Here is a 20,708-nt window from a genome sequence, read left to right as displayed (position 1 = left end):
ATGGCATGATTGCGTCGTTATATCTTGCACAACATTGATTGAGAGCCAGTTGACGGCCGTTGTACCTGGAAATTGCGCGTACGAACGCCCGATGTGAACACCTCGACAGTTATGCTTTTGTTGGCCTTGATAGCCGCATGGCATACGGGATGGCAGGCTTTGAATGACATTATTACAACGCCATGAATACCAAGGTGGCTGAAATACCATTCCCGATAAACCTTCCCCATTTTAGCGGGCGCGTAGCTCAGAAGCTAGACGGCTTAAGAAGGGCAGGATTGTGAACAGCACCGAAAGGCCTTCAACGTGACTATTCCAGTTAAAACCTCATTAAACGTAGAACATTTCGTTTCATTTTTGATATCTCAGTGATCAAATGACCCCCCATCCGATCCGAGTAAACGATTTTCAACCGACCACGCGGGCGTACATTCAAGTGGATGTCTCTATCCATCACGGACCTCACGATACGAGCATGAGTACTACTGCCCCATCTTCAGGCAAATTCATCGCTACCCTTTAAATTGCGTGTGAGGAAACAGGCTGACAACGGCATATGCCCCTGTCCCATCGTCTGCGAAGATCTGCGGTCACTGACCACAACACACACATCATTAACTGACATTTATTCGATGGAAACAGAAAAATCAACAAATATTTGATCGAACAGTTGTACTCAAGCTTCGCAAATAGGAGCAACACCAGCAAAACTAGCATGCAAGCAGCCATTTGAACTGGACTGAGTACTTGCTTTGTACAACACACAACCAAATCCAACATGTAGTGATACTTAACTGTCCCACGGGAAATAGCTGCCGGCACACAACGGAATTTTCAATTACAACATAAAAAACCTTCCGGTTCGTACATTGCAAAGGTATAACCCGCACCACACCGCAGGTTCCCCACCGAGGTTTTCATTAACCTGCATCACAGGCTTTGCACCAGAACTCTATTAACATTCAGTCTGTAACAATTATGCTGCGGGCTATGCAAATGAATTATGCTATAGTATCAAACATGCCTGGAAAATCGACCCAAACACATGACTTGATAAACAACATGGTGGGATGCGACAGTGCCATCAATATCAAATGCATGCAAGCATAGTGCTAATCAAACATACCTGCAAAATCATTTTTTTCGCGCTAAGCCGTCACTACTGGATGGGCGACACCCTTCCAGGCCCACTCTGCGCCCCCCGCTCGCACCTCCCATCTCGCTCGCCATCGACCGCCACGCGCAAACCCGCGTCGCACGCCAGCAGTGCCGCGCTGCGGCCGCCACCGGAACCTCGCCGGGCCGACAGCGCCCCTGGCGGCGGCTACTGACACTGCGCCAGGTACTGGGCCAGCGCGTCGCGGTCGCGCTGCAGCCAGGCAGCGTTGAGGCGGATGGTCTCCAGCGCCTGCTGGATGCTGCGCTCGGCGCCCGGGTGCGGGTGCTGGCAGAAGAACTGCTCCACCTCCTCGGCGCGCTCCAGCGTGCAAAAGTCGTCCGTCAGCGACTTGACCAGCTGAGCCAGCAGGCGGCCCTGTCGGGAATGTGCCGGGTCAGTGCTGCAGGACCGCACGACACGGCCGGCAGTGACGACCAACACGGGATTGCCGCTCCCCGCGCACGAGGCCGCCGCGTGGGACCGCGAGATCACACTGGACCACGCGTCGTTATGCACAGCTGATCGCAAAACATGCTAAATCGTGATTGTTGCCTTTTAAAATGCTGTGCGTATGCGTGGTGAAACATCGTGGTATGCAGGAGCGGAGGCAAAGGAGGGGCGGGGGGGGGGCATTGAAGGGACGTGCCCCACCCCTTGGTTCCAAGGGGCCTTTTCGGGCCCCTCGGAAGCTACGATTAAGTACCCGAAAGGCCGGCCGGAGGTCGTATTCAGGGACCCCCGCCCACAGGGACGGACATTCCGATGCCAGTCACAGGGCCCCGCACGCTGATCGGGCCCTAAGTCGACAAGAGAATATATGTCGGTCCAGCACCGCCAGTAACGCACCATCGGCTCTGTGGCGGCATGGGTCCCATGGGCGCCCATTTTCCAAGCAGGAACAGAGTCGAAACCAGCGATTTATGTCGGTCGGGGCCCATAGCGCCTAACGTGGGACCTGCGCTGGCAAGGTGCCCTAAGTCGGCCAGACGCAGTGTTCGAGGAGGCCCGAACAAGGGCCTGGGCGGCCCAACGGAACCGAATATCAAAAGCCTGGTTGAGGGGCATAGGGGTCTGAAGGACTGGCTGTAGGTCACATAAATAATCGCGGTCCTGACGTCTGGATCTCGCCAGGCCTAAAGGCCCAGCATCCAGCGGACGTGTGGTGGCGCAGGCGGGCGCGTACCTTGTACCGGTCGCAGAGGATCTGCCAGTTCTGCTTGTAGAAGTCCCAGGTGAGGTCGCGTCCTATCCGGTTCGAGGAGACCGAGATCATGACGAACACCGACTCCTGGGCTCGCACCTCGTCCTGCCGACATGCACCGTCTTCAAACACTGGGCTCGCGGCGGCGTGCGTGTCATCCGCCATACGCTTCTCTCAGCAACAGATGGCAGCACAGTCAATTCACGCGGAGCGTTGGCGCCCCATGTCACCAGCTACGCGTTTGAACAGCTCTACTCGACTTAACGTACATACGGGTCAAGCCTATGAGCAAGTCAGCGGCTCCAGGTGGGGCAAGAAAACCCAACCGTTCGAAGGTAGGTCGAACGTGACTCGCTCACAAACATTCGAAGTACTTCACTCAAGCACACTCGAAGGTAATTCGTTTACAACACTGGAAGATGATTCGCTTACAAACGCTCGAAGTTCACACGACGCCAATCCACCAGGGTGGCGACACCCACCGAAAGTGCGAACTCGAGCACGCTGGAGAGCAGCGAGACGTCCGGGATTGAGCCGAGCGCGTGCGCGATCCGGTTCTTCTCCTCGTGCATCTCAGCCTCCCGGTACAGCTGGGGAGCGGCCCGCGGCAGCGTCAGCCTACGCATGCGCCACCCGCTGGCGCACCACGGCCCAGGCACCGCGTGCTGCTGATCATTGGCGTTGCACGCTCCCGTGTCGTTAGAAACGGACGTTTGTATATGTTGCCCTGGAGCCGGCGCGTTGCAACAGCACCGGCTCCGACGCGGCGCGGCAACGACAGAAGCGTCCACAAACGTGAGGACGCCACATCGACACGAGCCAGGACTTCTTCAGCCCCGGCTTCACGTTATGAAAATAGCGCTCTATCCCTTCCGAGGACTAATCTCTCATCCAGAACGCACATCTCCGGAAATGACCAAGACGTTCGACAAACACACATTCCCTCCACCAGCATAGCTGAGCCTACGACGGTCACCGTTCTCAAACACCCCAAACAAAGAGCAGGGCAGCCTTGCAGGCGCTCCCTGTTCAGGCGACGGCGCGGCCGCGCGCCGCACCTTGAGCATCATGGCGTACTCCTCCTTGCCGCCGCGCTTGAGCACGGCGCGGTAGGCGGCCGAGCGGAGGTCGGCGTGCAGCACGCCCCCGCCGTCCAGGTGCGCGCGGAACAGCCGCTCCGCCTCGGCCAGCACCACCTCGTCGTCGAACGACACCAGGTGGGCGATCACCAGCGGCCGCAGCAGGGTCGTCATGTGGCCTGGCGCACGGAGCCGGCAGAGGTCAGGTCAGCACGGTCGTCACGTGGCCTGGCGCACGGAGCCGGCAGAGGTCACGTCAGCACGGTCGTCACGTGGCCGGGCGTTGGGATGGTCGCGCTGGGTATGCAACAGCTATTCTGTGACATGGCAGGGTGGAGCCAGGCCAGCCCAGTCAGAGGAAGCCGCGTGACCTGGCGCGCGAGGTGACAGGTGAGGTGTACGCAGTTGTGGGGATGCAGGCGGGGTGTACACAGTTGTGAGGTGTACGCAGTTGTGGGGATGCGGGCGGGGTGTACACAGTTGTGAGGTTGCGCAGTTGTGGGAATGCCGGCAAGGTGTACGCGGTTGTGAGGTGTACGCAGTTGTGAGATGTGCGCAGTTGTGGGAATGCCGGCAAGGTGTACACAGTTGTGAGATGTGCGCAGTTGTGGGAATGCGGGCGGGGTGTACACAGTTGTGAGGTGTGCGCAGTTGTGGGGATGCGGGCGGGGTGTACACAGTTGTGAGGTGTGCGCAGTTGTGGGGAGGCGGGCGAGGTGTACACAGTTGAGGTGGACGCAGTCGGTCGGACCCATTACTGCCGACCTGCTGCAAAACATAAAGCAAACATCCAATTGCGGCCAGGACGACAGTGTCGCTGGATACGACTCCACGTGGCATTCCTGGCCCGGCGACCAGCCAGGGGGAGTGCAACCCAGGGCAGCTCCGACTCACTCTCTCCGTCCTGCTGGTGCCAGCCGAGCCGGGCGTGGATGGCCTGCAGCAGACGGCGGCAGTAGGCGTGGTACGGCTCCACCATGTCCGTGTGCTGCAGCAGCGGCCGCAGGCGGCGCAGGCAGCTCAGCAGGCACGACCACACGGTGAACTCGTCCTCGTCACGGAACGACGCCGCCAGCCGCAGGAAGTCCACCGTGCTCGAGTCGCCCGCCTGCACCTGAGCGACGGCACGGCACGGCACGGTCAGTGGCCGCCAGGGCACGGCTCGCGCTGCGCCGTGATCGGCAGCGCGCTGGACCGGTCAGCCGGCTCCTCAGTAAGTCACGTCCGGCTGCTCCGTCTACATCAGCGGGACGCAAATACACCAGTTCGCCGCAGTGCACGCAACTCCATCCTCCGCCGTCAGCCCAGGCGGCGGCGGCAGCGGCAGCCAGACGACGCCATACTCACCAGGGCGAACAGGTCGTCCACGAGGCCATTGCGGTCGAGCGGTGGCATAACCTTGCTGGCGATGGCCGATTTGAACTGCTCCAGCATCTCAGGCGGGTACTGCACCCTGCACGACGTGGGCGCGCGCGACCGGTTAGCGCGCGACTGAGGCCAGGCGCCTTCCCCGTCGGCACCGACACATTGGGGACGGCAGGTGAGGAAGAGGTCGACGCCAGCTGGAGAGAAGGGAGGCGTGGCACGGGTGGCGATGGGGGGGGGGGGGGGCATCGAGTTGGACCTACGCGAGCTTCCCGGATGTGATCGGTTCCTTTGCTATTCGGGAGTTCGTGTCCTTTTTAGCTGGGACATCACATAGGTTCGACATTTTCCCTCGCAGCCCAGCCGTGACAGGTAGCGTTACACCATTCAGCAGAGCAGGGCCGGCACCTTACGCTCCGATGAGATCCAACAACTCGGTGCACATCGCGGTAGCGACACCATCTCGCTGCAGCGCGGCGGCACAAGGCTATCCTTCATCGTCCGAGTACGGCCAAACATGACATGCCGCGCTGATCATCTTGCAGACATGATAATCACATGTAGCGCATCCGTCATTGCGGTTTGGGAAATGCAGTGTGCCTGCGGGCCGCCACTAGTCGCTCCCCTGGCTCCGGCTGACCACGGGTCCCTTGTACTCGGCGATCAATACAAGGGACGAGTGTTACGTCACCGCAAAACAATGCCTAAAACAGAAATGAGGCCAATCCACTCTGCTTAAAAAATTCCCGCATGACTTTTACGGAGCAGAGTCACAACGTCTGTGGCATTGCCTGACGCTCACCTCAGCCTGAGCTTGTGAGGGGTCACGTGGGCGCAAGGAACGCTCACCTGTAGAAGCCAACCGAGCCGGGGTTGACCTTGACCCAGTCTGCGGGAGCGATATTCTCCAGCCGTACCTCCGTTGACTTCGTATCCAGAATCACCTTGTGGATGGTCTCGGATGGGGACTTGCTGGAGCTGAACGACAGCGGCACCATCCACATCTGGTCATCGGCTGCCGGTGGTACAAGCCAGGCCAGGTTAGGTTAGGTCGGGTCGGGTCAGGTCAGGTCAGGTCAGGTCAGGTCAGGTCAGATCAGGTCATCACCACCTGCCAGATACTCGACGCCCGATTTGGCAAGCCTGACGCGCCGACATCCACCGCCGGCTATCAGCCGCAGCTGGTGGCCCATTACCATGCGCTGAAGGCTACCGCGCGCGCGCACGCGGCACTCGGAACAGCGGCTGCTGACGTCACAGGTCGCATGCATACAGCGACTCCTGACGTCACTGGCCGCATGCAGACAGCTCAATCCAGCGACGGCCGCCTCAGACAGCACAGAGCAGGCGCCATATCAGCGAAGATGAGCCGCCGCCGCCGAATATTTCGTGCCGTTCCGATCGGCGGGTAGGCCGCGGTGTCTACGCCGCACCTGAATACTCGCCTTCGGTGGCCGTGTCAGCACCGGCGGCTACACCGGGACCGCGGTGCCGCCGGCGCCTGTCCCACCACCCCGGCCCAGCCCCGCCCAGCACGGGGGCTCGCCCCTCCTCCGCCAGGGCGGCGTACCGTCCGGTTTGCCGTCGGCCAGGCAGCGGCGCTGTGAGGCGGTGATGACGCGCGCGTTGCCCTCCTGCCGCTCGGCGACGGACACCACCGGGTAGCCCGTCTGCCGGGTCCAGGAGGACATGACGTCGCCCACCGGCTTGCCGCTGGCCTCCTCCAGCGCCGCCCATAGGTCCTCGGTGAACGTGTTGCCGAACTGGTGCCGGCGCAGGTACAGGTTCATGCCGCGCTTGAAGTCCTGCCGCGCGGCGGGAGGGCGGGCGGTGAGTGGAGGCCGACGCTGGGGTGAGTGCTGGAGGTCAATGTCCGGACTCAGACGGACCCAGCGACCAGCGCACCGCGGCGGTCTCCAGATGGGAGTGTCCACCAGCCGACGTCACGTGCACGCGGGCCTGACTGTGAAGAGAACGCGACGAGCCACACGGCGCACGCCTAGGCCAAGGTCACAAGTCATCGGCAAGTGGAGCACGCCATCCTGGCACGGTGGAAACTATCTACGACCCGCAGCAGACCCGCCGTGGCCCCCGCGGTGAGGACACAGCCCGCCTGTCTCGGCCGGCGGCCGCATACCTCGTGGCCGAGGAACTCGTGCAGCATGCGGATGACGCAGGCGCCCTTGTCATAGCTGATGCCGTCGAAGATTTCATCCACCTCGGCCGGGTTACTGACCGGCACCTCGATCGGGTGGGACGTCCTGAGGAGCCAAACACCAGTGCCGGAGTCGGAACACAATAGCAGCTTCGGTATACGCATCACGCACCGCACCGGGGTTTTGCGTCGAGTTACGTAAGCGTTTCAGAAGGCACGGTCGGGCAAAGAGCTCAGACAGTTTTCATGAGGACGGCCCGAATTAGCTTAATCAGTTCATAAAATGCATACTCGGAACACCACCGCGCTCACGCTAAAAGGCCATAGCTTGACGCGTTGTCGCTGAACCGCGGCCCACACCAGCATCCACTCCTTCTCAACAAAGGCGGGCGTTGATTCCACTCACCGACAAGATAAGAGCGCCAGCAAACCTACATGGACCACATCGCCACAAATCACGCCACAACAATAGGACTCCCGCACGGCGAGCACAGCCGGTCTGACACCCACACATCACAGTCCGCGGCCCCGGAGCCCCACAGCTTCACGGCGCAGCCCCACGGCGCCGCAGCCTCACAGCCTCACAGCCCCACAGCCCCGCAGCATCACAGCCCCACGGCCCCACAGCCCCGCAGCCTCACAGCCCCACAGCTTCACGGCGCAGCCCCACGGCGCCGCAGCCTCACAGCCTCACAGCCCCACAGTCCCACAGCCCCACAGCCCCACAGCCCCGCAGCCTCACAGCCCCACAGCCCCGCAGCCTCACAACCCCGCAGCCCCGCAGCCCCACAGCCTCACAGCCCCACAGCCCCACAGCCCCGCAGCCCCACAGCCCCACAGCGCCGCAGCACCACAGCGCCGCAGCACCACAGCGCCGCAGCCCCACAGCCTCACAGCCCCGCAGCCTCACAGCCCCGCAGCCTCACAGCCCCACAGCTTCACAGCCCCACAGCCTCACAGCCTCACAGCCTCACAGCCTCACAGCCCCGCAGCCTCACAGCCCCACAGCCCCACAGCCTCACAGCCTCACAGCCTCACAGCCTCACAGCCCCACAGCCTCACAGCCTCACAGTCCCACAGCAGCCTCACAGCCCCACAGCAGCCTCACAGCCCCGCAGCCTCACAGCCTCACAGCCCCACAGCCCCGCAGCCCCGCAGCCTCACAGCCTCACAGCCCCGCAGCAGCCTCACAGCCCCGCAGCCTCAAAGCCTCAAAGCCTCACAGCCTCACAGCCTCACAGCCTCACAGTCCCACAGCAGCCTCACGTCCCCACAGCAGCCTCACAGTCCCACAGCAGCCTCACATCCCCACAGCAGCCTCACAGTCCCACAGCAGCCTCACATCCCCACAGCAGCCTCACAGCCTCACAGTCCCACAGCAGCCTCACAGCCCCACAGCGCCACAGCCCCACAGCCCCACAGCCCCACAGCCCCGCAGCCTCACAGCCCCACAGCCTCACAGCCCCACAGCGACACTAACCTGAGCGAGTCGGTGGCCAGCGCGCCCATGTAGCACTCGGAGACGAACTGCATCCAGATCTTGTAGTGGGGGAACAGGTAGTCGGTGCTGAGGTACATGGCGAACTCGGCATAGCCCTCGTTCAGCCAAAGGTGAGTCCACCACTCCATGGTGACGAGGTTGCCGAACCACATGTGAGCCAGCTCGTGGCCCACCACCTGGGCGCAGAACTGGCGCCGCGCCGTCGACGTGTTCACAGGGTCGACCAGGATGCAGGTCTCGCGGAAGGTCACCAGACCCCAGTTCTCCATGGCGCCTGGCGGGGCAATGGAAGGTCAGCGACAGAACACACGGCACAGGTCAGCACACCGCAGCAAAAAGATGAGAAGCCTGGCACGGTCAAGCCCGAAGGGTCACCGACTGAGTACACTCACAAACACACACACACACAAACACACACCTGCACGCACGTACGCACCACACGTCGGCGGTGTGCGGGTGTGATGGCTGGCAGGGTGCGGGTGCGGGCGATGGTGCAGACCATGCAGGTCACGAGACAGCAGTTGTATGCATGGCCCAGCCGGGACCCACCGCAATTACAGGTCAATTGACTGCAGTTATCTGTGGGGCCTGGCCGGGTCCGAACACGAGTGGTCACCCACTGCACATACAGGCCAGAATACTGAAGGGCTCCTTTGGGCTTCCCGGCGACAGAGAAGAAGCCCAAACGATACGGCCATAGCGACTACCCACTGCCCACAGATCCAAACAATCAGGGGTACCAAGGCGCCTCTAGCTCCCCCAGCCACACCCCACCGACCCACGAGATGTCACCATGATTGCATCACCGGTGGTAGCGACTGACGCAGTCACCGGCTGGAGACCATGACTCAAATGAGCGGTATCGTGCCCCGCTACCATTAGGCGGTCCGCTGAGGATGGGTCGGCACGCCAGATTCCGCGCTGAAGCTAACGAGGCGGACACAGACGTGCACACGGACCGAAAGAAGAACACACGACATCCACAGACCACCGGACAAGCCAACCAATCACAAAACGATACTATCTTGCAGTCGTCACCACCTGCAAAACGAGAGCCCGGCCGAAAAGCTAATCCGGGATGGGAATTTTTACCGAAACGCAATGAGCTGGCCGGGTTTATCGAGGCCGATCAGAACGCGAGCGACAGTGGCGGTCGCTGGCGACGGCCCGGCCGGCGGCGGTCCGTCCCGACAGACGGCGAGGCGGCGGCCTTGGGCGCCGACAGGGCCCCACACACACCGCCGTCCCGCAGCACTCAGCCCTGGTCGGCCGCACACGGCCGGCGTGAGCGGCGTCTTGGGTGCAGACAGGGCCTCACACACCGCCGTCCCGCAGCACTCAGCCCTGGTCGGCCGCACACGGCCGGCGTGAGCGGCGTCTTGGGTGCAGACAGGGCCCCACACACACCGCCGTCCCGCAGCACTCAGCCCTGGTCGGCCGCACACGGCCGGCGTGAGCGGCGCCTTGGGTGCAGACAGGGCCCCACACACCGCCGTCCCGCAGCACTCAGCCCTGGTCGGCCGCACACGGCCGGCGTGAGCGGCGCCTTGGGCGCAGACAGGGCCCCACACACACCGCCGTCCCGCAGCACTCAGCCCTGGTCGGCCGCACACGGCCCGCGTGGGCGGGGCCTTCCTAACCAGATGCGAAGTCGGGGATGGCGATCAGATCCATCTTGGGCAGCGGGTACGCCGTGCCGAAGTAGCCCTTGTAGTACGGCAGGATCTTGGCCGCGCAGTCCAGGGCGAAGCGTCCCTGGGCGGAGAAAATCCCCCGATTTGTCGTCAGAAACCGGCTCGGATCAGACGGCTCTGGCGTCTTAGGCCGGCGGGCTCTGCCAGCCCGCAGCATGCGATCGGCCACGCGGCGGCCAATATGCACGGCACAGCCGATGGGGCGCGCAGACCAGGTGGTCGGGGATGGCGCCTGAGCCGGACGCACGGCGGTAAGCCCCGTGTGATCACCGCGTCCCGGCCACTCCTCCCTTCCGCGTGATCACCGCGTCCCGGCCACTCCTCCTACTCCTCCCTTCGGCTCCACGTCACGCGCTGGTATGCGAGCCGCGGTGGTTCCCAGTGGGGCCTGCCCCGTGCTCCCCCTCTCTGCAAACGGACGACGCGAGGGCTTCCGGTATGCAAGCAGCATAGAGGCTCTTGTGCAAGGCACGCGGCAGGCGTCTTAGCTGCTCGCGGCCGCCCCTCTAATGTTCTTAACGTCTACCATGCCTGTAACATGGGCGTACTACACAGCTGCGGATCATCTCATCAGCCAGATAAGACCACCCAGCCGCCGGCGCTGCTCGTGACGCAGCATCCAGGGCCGACGGAGCGGCCGCTGGCCGTACCTGCTCGCTCTTGCCGACCGGCGTGTAGACGCGAATGCAGACGCCGTCCTCGGACGTGGTCTCGATGTGGTCGAACTCGCCCACCACGCAGGCGATGATGTAGGTGGACATGACGGGCGTGGTGGCGAAGTGCACCACCTTCAGCTCCTTCTGCTCCGGGTGATCCTCCTCGCGGGCCACCGGCTGCGGCAGGCAAACAGACCAGGGCGTGAGCCGGCTGCGTCACGCACAACAGCCGCTGCGCTCCTGGCGGGCAGCTCGTGACGAGAGCGGCGCGTCAACGCAAAATGTACGCGGCAGCGCCTGTGTCACGGGCGGTGAACGCTAACGGCGCCTCATCTCAAACGCTACCACGGCCTAATCGATACTCACTCCCTAACGTGATCTGCTAATTATATGGACTTATACAACGTTCGTGGGTTGACCACGCACCCAGGAGTCAACAATTTTCTCCTTTGGAAGACGCTCGGGTCCCACAGATATGCAGGACTTTTAAAAGGACGCAAGAGCATCGTTTTTTTTTTTCTTTTCCCCGCTCACTTGCGCGGACATACTTCAACGAGTGGCATTCCAGTAACCTGATTTTCCGTATTCCATACCGGTCCTCCCAGCACATTCCCGAGGCCTTCATGAAAAGACACAGAAGACACATACTCCATTCATGTGCGTCTTGCATTCGCTCAACACGAAAACAAAACAATACTTCCTGTGCTCATGGTCATTCGATACCACTTTATCCATGAAACTTGAATGTGTCTGGCGAAATCGAGCCCAACTGTCGGAAATTGCCATTACATTTAATCTCGGACGTAAACATGGTACCGTAAGCATCGAAAAGAGAACCTGTTCATGGAAATGGATTCAATGAAACCAGTTGAGTTAAACTGTCGCCAAGCGTCCAAATCCGGAAAGGCCGCCAGTGTGGTTCGCTCCAGCCGAAGTGCATTCACATTGGTATATCACGACGCGGTGACATTAATGTTTCGAGCTTGGGCAGCCACAGGCCACGGGGATGTTATGGGCCTCCCGAACAGCATGCACGTGACACTCGATGCATTAATTAATGGCTCGGGCTTAGGGGCGTAGCGGCTACCGGGTCAGATATGGCGCCCACGTGCACGCCCGTGTGCAGCGTTACTGTGACAGCGAGCCAGCGTGACAAGATGCCTGACGTCGTCCCGGGCTGCAGGCGACCCGTCACGGTTTGCAGAGCGGCACGACCCGAGCGTGGCCGCCAGCGGCCGCCAGCCCGCTGCCGGCGACCGGCCGGGCCGCACCTGTCCCCGCGTCCGACCAGACCAGAGCCGGACCGGCATACCGCGGCCGGGAGCCAACACTTCACCTCACGGCACGCGGACACCGGTCCTGCAGGCAGGAGCAGCCCGGTCCATGCCACGTGGGTACCGCCCCTGCAGGCAGGAGGAGCCTGGTCCACGTCATGTGGACACCGGCCCCTGCAGGCAGGAGGAGCCTGGTCCACGTCACGTGGACACCGGCCCCTGCAGGCAGGAGGAGCCTGGTCCACGTCACATGGACACCGGCCCCTGCAGGCAGGAGGAGCCTGGCCCACGTCCCGTGGACACCGGCCCCCGCAGGCAGGAGAAGCCTGGTCCACGTCATGTGGACACCGGCCCCTGCAGGCAGGAGGAGCCTGGTCCACGTCCCGTGGACACCGGCCCCCGCAGGCAGGAGAAGCCTGGTCCACGTCATGTGGACACCGGCCCTGCAGGCGGGAGGAGCCTGGTCCACGTCATGTGGACACCGGCCCTGCAGGCGGGAGGAGCCTGATCCATGCCACGTGGACACCGGCCCTGCAGGCAGGAGGAGCCTGGTTCACGTCACGTGCACACCGGCCCCCGCAGGCAGGAGGAGCCTAGTCCATGTCACGTGGACACCGGCCCCTGCAAGCAGGAGCCTGGCCCACGGCGCGTGGACACCGGCCCCTGCAGGCAGGAGGAGCCTGGTCCATGTCACATGGACACCGCCCCTGCAGGCAGGAGGAGCTTGGTCCATGTCACGTGGACACCGCCCCTGCAGGCAGGAGGAGCCTGGCCCACGGCACCTGGACACCGGCCCATGCAGGCAGAAGCCTGGTCCATGTCATGTGGACACCGGTCCCCGCAGACGGGAGGAGCCTGGTCCACGTCACGTGGAGACCGCTGCGACACTCACGAGTCGGCACGGTTCGTCGTGCTGCCCTCTACGCCTGCGCGCGTGACGCGGCCGGCGCCGCCGGCAGACAGCAAACCCCGGAGTCGGCCGCCAGCGCGCGCGGCCCTGACCTTTGCTGCGCGGCCCGCCGGCCGGCCGGCTGGCACCGGTCAGGCCCGTCCGGACAAGCTGAAGCGCGGCCGGCCGTGCCACACACTACCGGCACCACCGGTCCCAGTCCCGGCACCCTAGGAATCAACGACACGGAAGTTGAGAATCAACCCGTTTTGGAGGAGGTAGTGAAAGCCGTTTGCGGGCGGACAGCAGAAATTTGTCGTGTGGGAGCGCTGTAACGTGGGAGCTGAGCAGCATTCGGGGGTAAAAGGGGAAGGGGAGGGGACGTGCCTAGAAAGCAACTAAAAGGGTTGAGCTCATCGCACCTTAAGTATCTTATCAATGTTTCTTATTTAGTTTTTCCTCGAACGGACCATACAAATTGACAAAACCAACATTTCAACGTCCAACAAATCCGAAACAACTCAACTATTGTCTAAGTTAGGCTTTCTTAGGACATAACGATAACCACCACGACACTACCATAATTAAATACTACTCCTACGTGTCCGTCTGCAATGAAGACCCCACTGATTGAAAACTCGGCCTAATTATTACAGCGTACAGTGAAAACGTGCACGACGAAACATACCCATGAATGGAGATGACGTGGCGACTTTCAAGGTGTTTAACAAAAACATGTAATATCGGCAAGCCCTGTCTCCCCAACGTCATATAATTACATCACCACCATGAAAAGGAGAGCGCTTCAAGCTTTCAGTCGTTCTGCGGTGACTTCACCCCTTATACAGTCGCATGCCTACACTTGGCTTTTGCGGTGTAGGTCTTCTCGATGAGCGCGCCCGTGACTGGGCCGCGCCTGTTGCCCATCAGTGACTAATGCACACCACATGTCGTATGCTATGGGCCATCCCAGAACTTTTGGAAGACATTCCGTCATCCATGTCACCTGGGGCTGACGGTTCTCGCGCGCCGCTGCACGTGTGTTCGGGGGCCTAACGTCGGGGGACACCACGTGCCACCGACCTTGGCGCCGGGCACCGGCGGAACGGCATTCTTGCACTGCGTCTCTTCTGGGCGGGTTACATCAGCGTGGTGACAAACAGCTCGGCAGACATGTACGGCAGACGTATACTGCACTGCATTGTCCCCTATCCACCATGATCTCGGGACGCCGCCATATGGGCATTGAGCAGGTGACGCCAGCAGCTTGGCATTCAGCGGCGCCGAAGCCGTTCAGACCAGCTGAATATACCCACATGCCATGTGTTTTCGTTAGTGAAAAGTTACGTTCTATCGCTGGCTGCCGCTTGAAATCTTAACGTAACATTTAACATGACCTGCTTCACGTCGGCCGCGAGGTTTGGACGCATTCTGTGACTGTGACTGTGACAACAGGCGAAAATATAAGTACCGCTGCCGTCCAGCGACACATCTACATCTACGCTACTGACAGTGGAAACAGCCGTGGCCGGATGGCGGAAGTCGTGGCTCGCAGCTGCTGGCGCCGCGCGGCAAGCCCAGATAGCGGCGGCACGCTCGGAGCGGGCCGATCCCCACCACCGCGCGCGCAACCTACAGGTGGTGGCCGTCCGCCTGACGGGACCGTCCCCCTCCCCACCCACGGCACTGGTTACGCGCAGGCTGTGACCCGTGCGACGCGGTCCGGTCCGGTCCGGTCAGGTTAGGTCGGGTCGGGTCGGGTCGGGTCGGGTCGGGCGCGGTGCGGTGCGGCGCGAAACGGCGCGGTGCGGTGCGGCGCGAAACGGCGCGGCGGCGGTGCGGTGCGGTGCGGTGCGGTGCGGTGCGGTGCGGTGCGGTGCGGTGCGGCGCGGTGCGGCGCGGTGCGGCGCGGTGCGGCGCGGCGCGGCGCGGCGCGGCGCGGCGCGGCGCGGCGCGGCGCGATGCGGCGCGGTGCGCGGTCCAGTCGGGTCGGCCGGCTCGCCGGTCCAGCGGCCGGTCCGCTGTCGACGCTAATCCCCGCCGCGCCGCCATGTCCGCCATCGTAAGCCGCTGTCCCGGGCCCGGCCACTCATTAATTAACGCCGGCGCAGATGGGCCGCGCTGTCTCGCCGCAAAGCGCGCCCGCCGCCTTTTTTGGCTGGTCGGCCGGGCCGCGCCCGGTTCGGTAATGCCGCTAATGGGAGGTCGCGGCACATAGCTGCACTCAGGTCTTGGATATGACGGCGAGTTATGCAGGATGCTTGCGATACTATAGCCTTGAAGCTGGCATGTAACAATGCATGAGCAGCCTTCCCGGAACCGAGCAATTTTGATATCCGCATTGCTAACAGCTCGTTGTAAAAGTATTCATGACACGGATGTCTGGCAGTTTAAAGCGCCGAAGTGACACCGTAAGGTCCGCGCGTGACAAGACCAACTGTACTTCAACAAGCATCCGAGCCTTCGTTAGATTAAGCATCTTTCGTGGAAATTCTGAAGCCATTGCACATGTAACAGCTGGATGAGCCTACCACACCGGTTCTCGGGTTAGCACTCTGAAAGACGGCGAGGAGGGGCAACACATCAACACATACCAGGGATATCAAACCTGGGCGCAATCAAGCTGAAGAGCAAGCCTAGAACGTAGCACAGCATGTCCTCCACATTCTTCACCAACGCAGGCCAGCGCCTCCCACTGACGACCTCCCAAGCCGGCGGTCATGATGGAGTCCAGGGGAGTCAGAGCTTAGTCGCATTCACTTAGTTGTATTTACAGAGAACCTATGATACTTACAGCGAATACGTTTGATACAATCAAACGCATCTTCGGGCTCGTGCTCCAGACAAGAGCCCAAATGTTCGAGGTAGGCAAATCCGACCACGATTACCCCAAAGCGCACCAGAAACCTAAGCCCCTCACAAATGTCTCGTGGTTGGTGGCAGTCGGCACTGCTGTAATAGTCTTGCATTTTTCAGAAACGTAGTTCGAGGAAAATTCAGTCGAGAAACTCGCCCAGCAGCCTCCCTTTGCATAAGCCACATCAGCCAGCCGGCACGCATACATTGTTTAGCGTGCTGCCAGTATGTGTAAGCACAATATATGTCGGCCTCTGAGGGCTGCCCAGGGAGACCAACACCCTTTGATTCATCAATAGAAGCGGGATCACTTGTTCAGCGAACATGCCTATTCGTTTTAATAAATGATACGTGACGGCTGGAGCGTGTTCTTTTCACAATGGACTTAACCATCTGTGAAGTCTTACTTTATTGGTGATGAGCTGCATATACAAACAATACACGGCAAACAACCACCAGCGGAGTTGAGGACTTCAATAAGCCGAATCCTAACGGCGCGCTCGTTTCCACGACGGCGAGAGGAAAGATGTAATACAGGCAGCCGGGCTGGGCGTTCGGGATCTGCCACACAGCCAGGTCCTGTGTCGGAGGTACATCTCTGTCCATTGTAAGATACCTGAGCGGAGGCACCGCTGAGACCTGACCAGTGCCGCTCCGTCGGTGCCAGGTTGTCGTGTGGTTCGCTTGCGACGGCGCGAGTCTAGACGGGGAAGTCGGCACCGCGCCGTCCCGCAGACAATGCATGGCATCGCATACCGACCGCATACACAGCTGGGCCGCGCTGTGGCTGCCCCGCCTGACTCGCTGTGGCTCAGATATCCTCTCGATAATCAGCCGTCGCGTGATAGACGCAATGAGACAACGGCATGCAGGGACGGAACACCACGAAACACCGGCGAACAAGCTAAGACCACTGCGTGAGCCTAAAAAATCACGGTACCTGGCTTAACAAGCGGCGATGCAAAACATCTGAAAAGGCCAAATGAATAGGAAACTAAACATCACTGAATGACGTTCTATGGATCGAAACCAGTCAGCTGGAGACAATCCGCCGTGGGATCAGCGGAAAACATAACTCCATCTTCACGACAAAAACAAGAGAGAAATGCCTCGAGGTCAGAAGAACGCTTGCCAACTTTGACATTTTGTATCACGACTGACGGAAAAATAACACTAACGACGAGGGAATGGACAACTCTTAGGCTTCCACCACCGCCTACATGCGGAAGCAGACAGATAGAGCGGTATAAGACCGAAGACAACGTTTCACCGTGTCATGTACATGAAGGGACAAACGAGAACAAGAGCGGGCGTGTAAAAATCACTGGATTTCGACACCATTCCGCCCATGCCTCTTGTTAGCGCTCAGGACTGGCTTCTTGCCTTTCCGTGTGGTGTCCATTGCGGAGCGCGTGCCCAAATGGCCCACCCTCTCCTGGGGAGCGTCAATGTTATGGTCGCAAGTTCGGTACCACGCACTCCCAGACCTGTTAGAATAAACAATACACCGCTAGAACGGCTTCAGCACGAACTCGTCTTGCAACATCGTGCCTCACATATACATGCCCAGCCACGTATGTCAGCCGTGACAAGGGCAGCACGTGTCAGCTGTGAGAGGGGCAGTATATGTCAGCCGTGAGAGCGGCGGCATGTGTCAGCCGTGAGAGGGGCAGCGTGTCAGCCGTGAGAGGGGCAGCGTCTCAGCCGTGAGAGGGGCGGCGTCTCAGCCGTGAGAGGGGAAGCATGTGTAGGCCGTGAGAAGGGACAGTATGTGTCAGTCGTGAAAGAGGCAGCATGTGTCAGCCGTGAAAGGGGCAGCATGTGTCAGCCGTGAGAGGGGCAGCATGTGCCAGCCGTACAGGCGTGCTCGCAGGACCTACCGAGCGGCCCAGTGCTGGGCCGCACCCCGGGCCGCTGCCCGGCCGGCCCCGGCGCGCCGCTCGGCCGGCGGCCAGGGTGCTGCACACAGCATGTGCGGCGCCCGCGGCCCACGGATCTCCGTCCGATCGGCCAGTGCCGTTAGCCGCCGCCGCCGCTGCCGCCGCCGGGCAGAGCACACTGCAGAGCGTCGCGGCGCGGCTCGACTCGGCCTGCCGTCACGTGACGGACGCGCGGCCACGTGACCGGCGCGGCAGCACGTGCCGGCGCGCGGCAGCCGCCAGGCTGACGGCACGGCTCGGCACGGCGCGGCGGGCGACGGCCGGGCGGTGACCGTTAGATGTCATAACTGCAGCGGCCGCTGAGCCATTGTCCCGTCGTGTGACCTCGGGCTAATCAATGAGGCGTACCAGAGTTTTATACGCGGCGGCCACGGCCGGTGAAAATGCCTCTCCAAAAGGGTTTGATAAAGATCAGGCAGGAGAAAACGGTACTTTCTGTACACCCGTTACGCCGAATCAGGTCTTTGCATTAGAGAGACGGACGTCACTTTACAAGAACACAACACATGCCGAATATTTCAGGGGTGAGCTGCTACACACCATACGAGATTTGATAAACGAAACTGACTGGTGAATTTCATTTTACCCTTATCATGAACCACGAACTGCATTGACACCGTAGTTGTCCGCAGTGGCGGAAGACTGCAGCAGTCAACCGCTTCAGCACGTTCCCCACGAATAGATGCATCGAAACGTCCTCCCACAATAAGCCACGCAGAATTTCAGCTCCACCGGCTTCGCTAAAAGGCGGGGTTCCAAAATGCACCTGAATAACATTATTGTACGATATCTGCGCGTTAGTTACAACAGCGCTCAAAGGGAAATATTGTCCAAATTCCACATCAGGTGCAAACCAGACACGTTCAGCTAATTTCAACGCACTTTGCAGCGTCCAGATGTCGGAGGGAAGGAGCGCCCAGCCCGAGCCCGGATATCGGTATGGTCGGGGGTAGAGCACCTGGGCGCCCTGTCCCAGCCCGGACATCGGTGTGGCCCGGGGTCGAGACTCACCATGTTGGAGAGGGCCACGCGGTCACGCGGCGACACCAGTGTGATGTCGAAGGTGGCCTTGAGCGCCGGCTCGTCCCAGCAGGGGAAGCAGCGACGGGCGTCCGTCGCTTCGAACTGGGTGGCCGCGGCGTACCGCTCCTCACCGGACGGACTGCACGCACATCACGTCACATTGGGTCAGACGAGATTGGGACCCGCTCCCCACCAGACGGACTGCACGCACATCAGGTCACATTGGGTCAGACGAGATTGGGACCCGCTCCCCGCCAGACGGACCAATGTGCATCCCATACGTCAAACGTCATGCGTACACATATGGTGAGTACAGGACAGTTTAAGACAAATTCCGGATCCCTACGCCACGCGCCGGTCACCAGGATGCGTCACGAACAGCCAGAAAGCGAGTCATCCTAGGTCGCTCACAGTTAGTTCGAAGGCCAGGGCGGGTCAGGTCAGATCAAACCATGTTAGGGAACATCACATAGCTCCCAGCAGCCAGACTGGCCAGTCACACTAGGTCGTCACCGTCACACGGGTCTCCGTCGTCCGTGTCACCATCAGGTAACGTCATGCTCAGCCACCATGCGACATCAGGCTCAGCCACCATGCGACATCAGGCTCAGCCACAAGGCGATGTCAGGCTCAGCCATCAGGCGACGTCGGCCCAGCCATCAGGCGACGTATGGCTCAGCCATCAAGCACGCAACACACGTCCACTCCACAGTGACGTTAACTGTAGCGGTCAGGGTAGGTCCGAAGCTTGCCACGGTTACGGCACTTCAGCCAGAGCCCAGTTCGACAACACCTCCGACCACAGACGTTGCGTTGGTAAATGTTGGCAGGCAACTGACAGAGCCGCCGACGTGCGCCGAAGCTCAAGCGGAGATTGCCAGGCGTATTGGAGAAGAGTTTACAGCGAGGAGCAACGCACAAACTCTCGTGCGCATCGCTGCCTAACACATTGATGCGCACCGGGCACCGATGTAGGCGCCGGGCCGTGGGCACTTGTAGGATGTCCCCATAGATGCGGCCCAACACCGGCGCGACGCCCGTCTGCCGTGCCCCCGCAGCACCGCCACGCACGCACCTGGTGTATTTGCAGCGGTACAGACCGCGCATCTTGTCGGTAAGCGGCGCCGAGAAGTCCACGCGCATCTGCAGCGGCCCCGGCGGCACCGGCTCGGCCAGGTGGCACGTGAGCGTCTCCTGGTCGACGCTGACCTCCCAGCGCGGCGAGCAGCTGACGCCGTCCCGCGTCACCGTCACGCTGACGATGTCCAGCTCGGCCGCGTTGCAGACGATGCTGCTGCATGACGACTTCACCTAGAAGGCAGTGGGACACGGTCAGCGCCAGGGCCTGGGCCAGGGCATAGATGATAAATAGAGATGAAGCGCCAGCGTCCAGGCCCGGGCCGGGTCTGGCCCAAGGATGGTTTAGTGTGGACATCCAGGGGTTAGTGTCATAACCGTGGGCAGGCCGGGACCAGCGTCAGGGTCAGACGCTAGTCCTCAGCGTCCGAGGGGCCAGAGGCCAGGATCACAGTCGGGCGAACGGTCCATTACAGCAGCGGTCCCTAACGGCTCAGGCCAAAGTGGACAGCGCTGGGCATCGTACTCGACACGGTAAAATTCACTTTATTATCTATCTATCTATCTATCTATCTATCTATCTATCTATCTATCTATCTATCTATCTACCTATCTATCTATCTATCTATCTATCTATCTATCTATCTATCTATATATATATATACTTATATATTTACTATATATATATATATATATATATATATATATATATATATATCAATGTTTCATTCAGTTCGTGTTAGAAATCCGAAGGTTGGATCTGAGTAGGAGATATAATTCATAGAGGAGAAACCGTAAGTACAGGAGCGGATATCGGAGGACATATATGCACCGCAGGA

At 60.6% G+C, this 20,708-nt stretch overlaps 1 protein-coding gene across 1 annotated transcript; it reads right to left on the bottom strand.

Moving 5' to 3' along the window:
* Positions 1-609: 609 nt before the first annotated feature.
* LOC119099111 (puromycin-sensitive aminopeptidase) lies at positions 610-20,103 on the bottom strand (the record flags this gene model as incomplete). The annotated part of the gene is given in 14 exon segments (XM_037222189.1): positions 610-1,534; positions 2,343-2,465; positions 2,843-2,950; positions 3,419-3,618; positions 4,334-4,553; positions 4,787-4,892; positions 5,654-5,819; positions 6,375-6,609; positions 6,942-7,065; positions 8,440-8,734; positions 10,101-10,215; positions 10,805-10,987; positions 18,781-18,931; positions 19,868-20,103. Coding segments are annotated over 14 exon segments (2,472 nt in total), but the record flags the coding sequence as incomplete, so codon positions are not given.
* Between the last annotated feature and the right edge of the window lie 605 nt (positions 20,104-20,708).

The sequence above is a fragment of the Pollicipes pollicipes genome, unplaced genomic scaffold (genome assembly GCF_011947565.3).
Source record: "Pollicipes pollicipes isolate AB1234 unplaced genomic scaffold, Ppol_2.1 Scaffold_4740;HRSCAF=5597_pilon_pilon_pilon, whole genome shotgun sequence".
Classification (NCBI taxonomy): domain Eukaryota; kingdom Metazoa; phylum Arthropoda; class Thecostraca; order Pollicipedomorpha; family Pollicipedidae; genus Pollicipes; species Pollicipes pollicipes.
The sequence above is the reverse complement of the archived record's forward strand: the minus strand, read 5'-3'. Positions and strand labels throughout refer to the sequence as shown.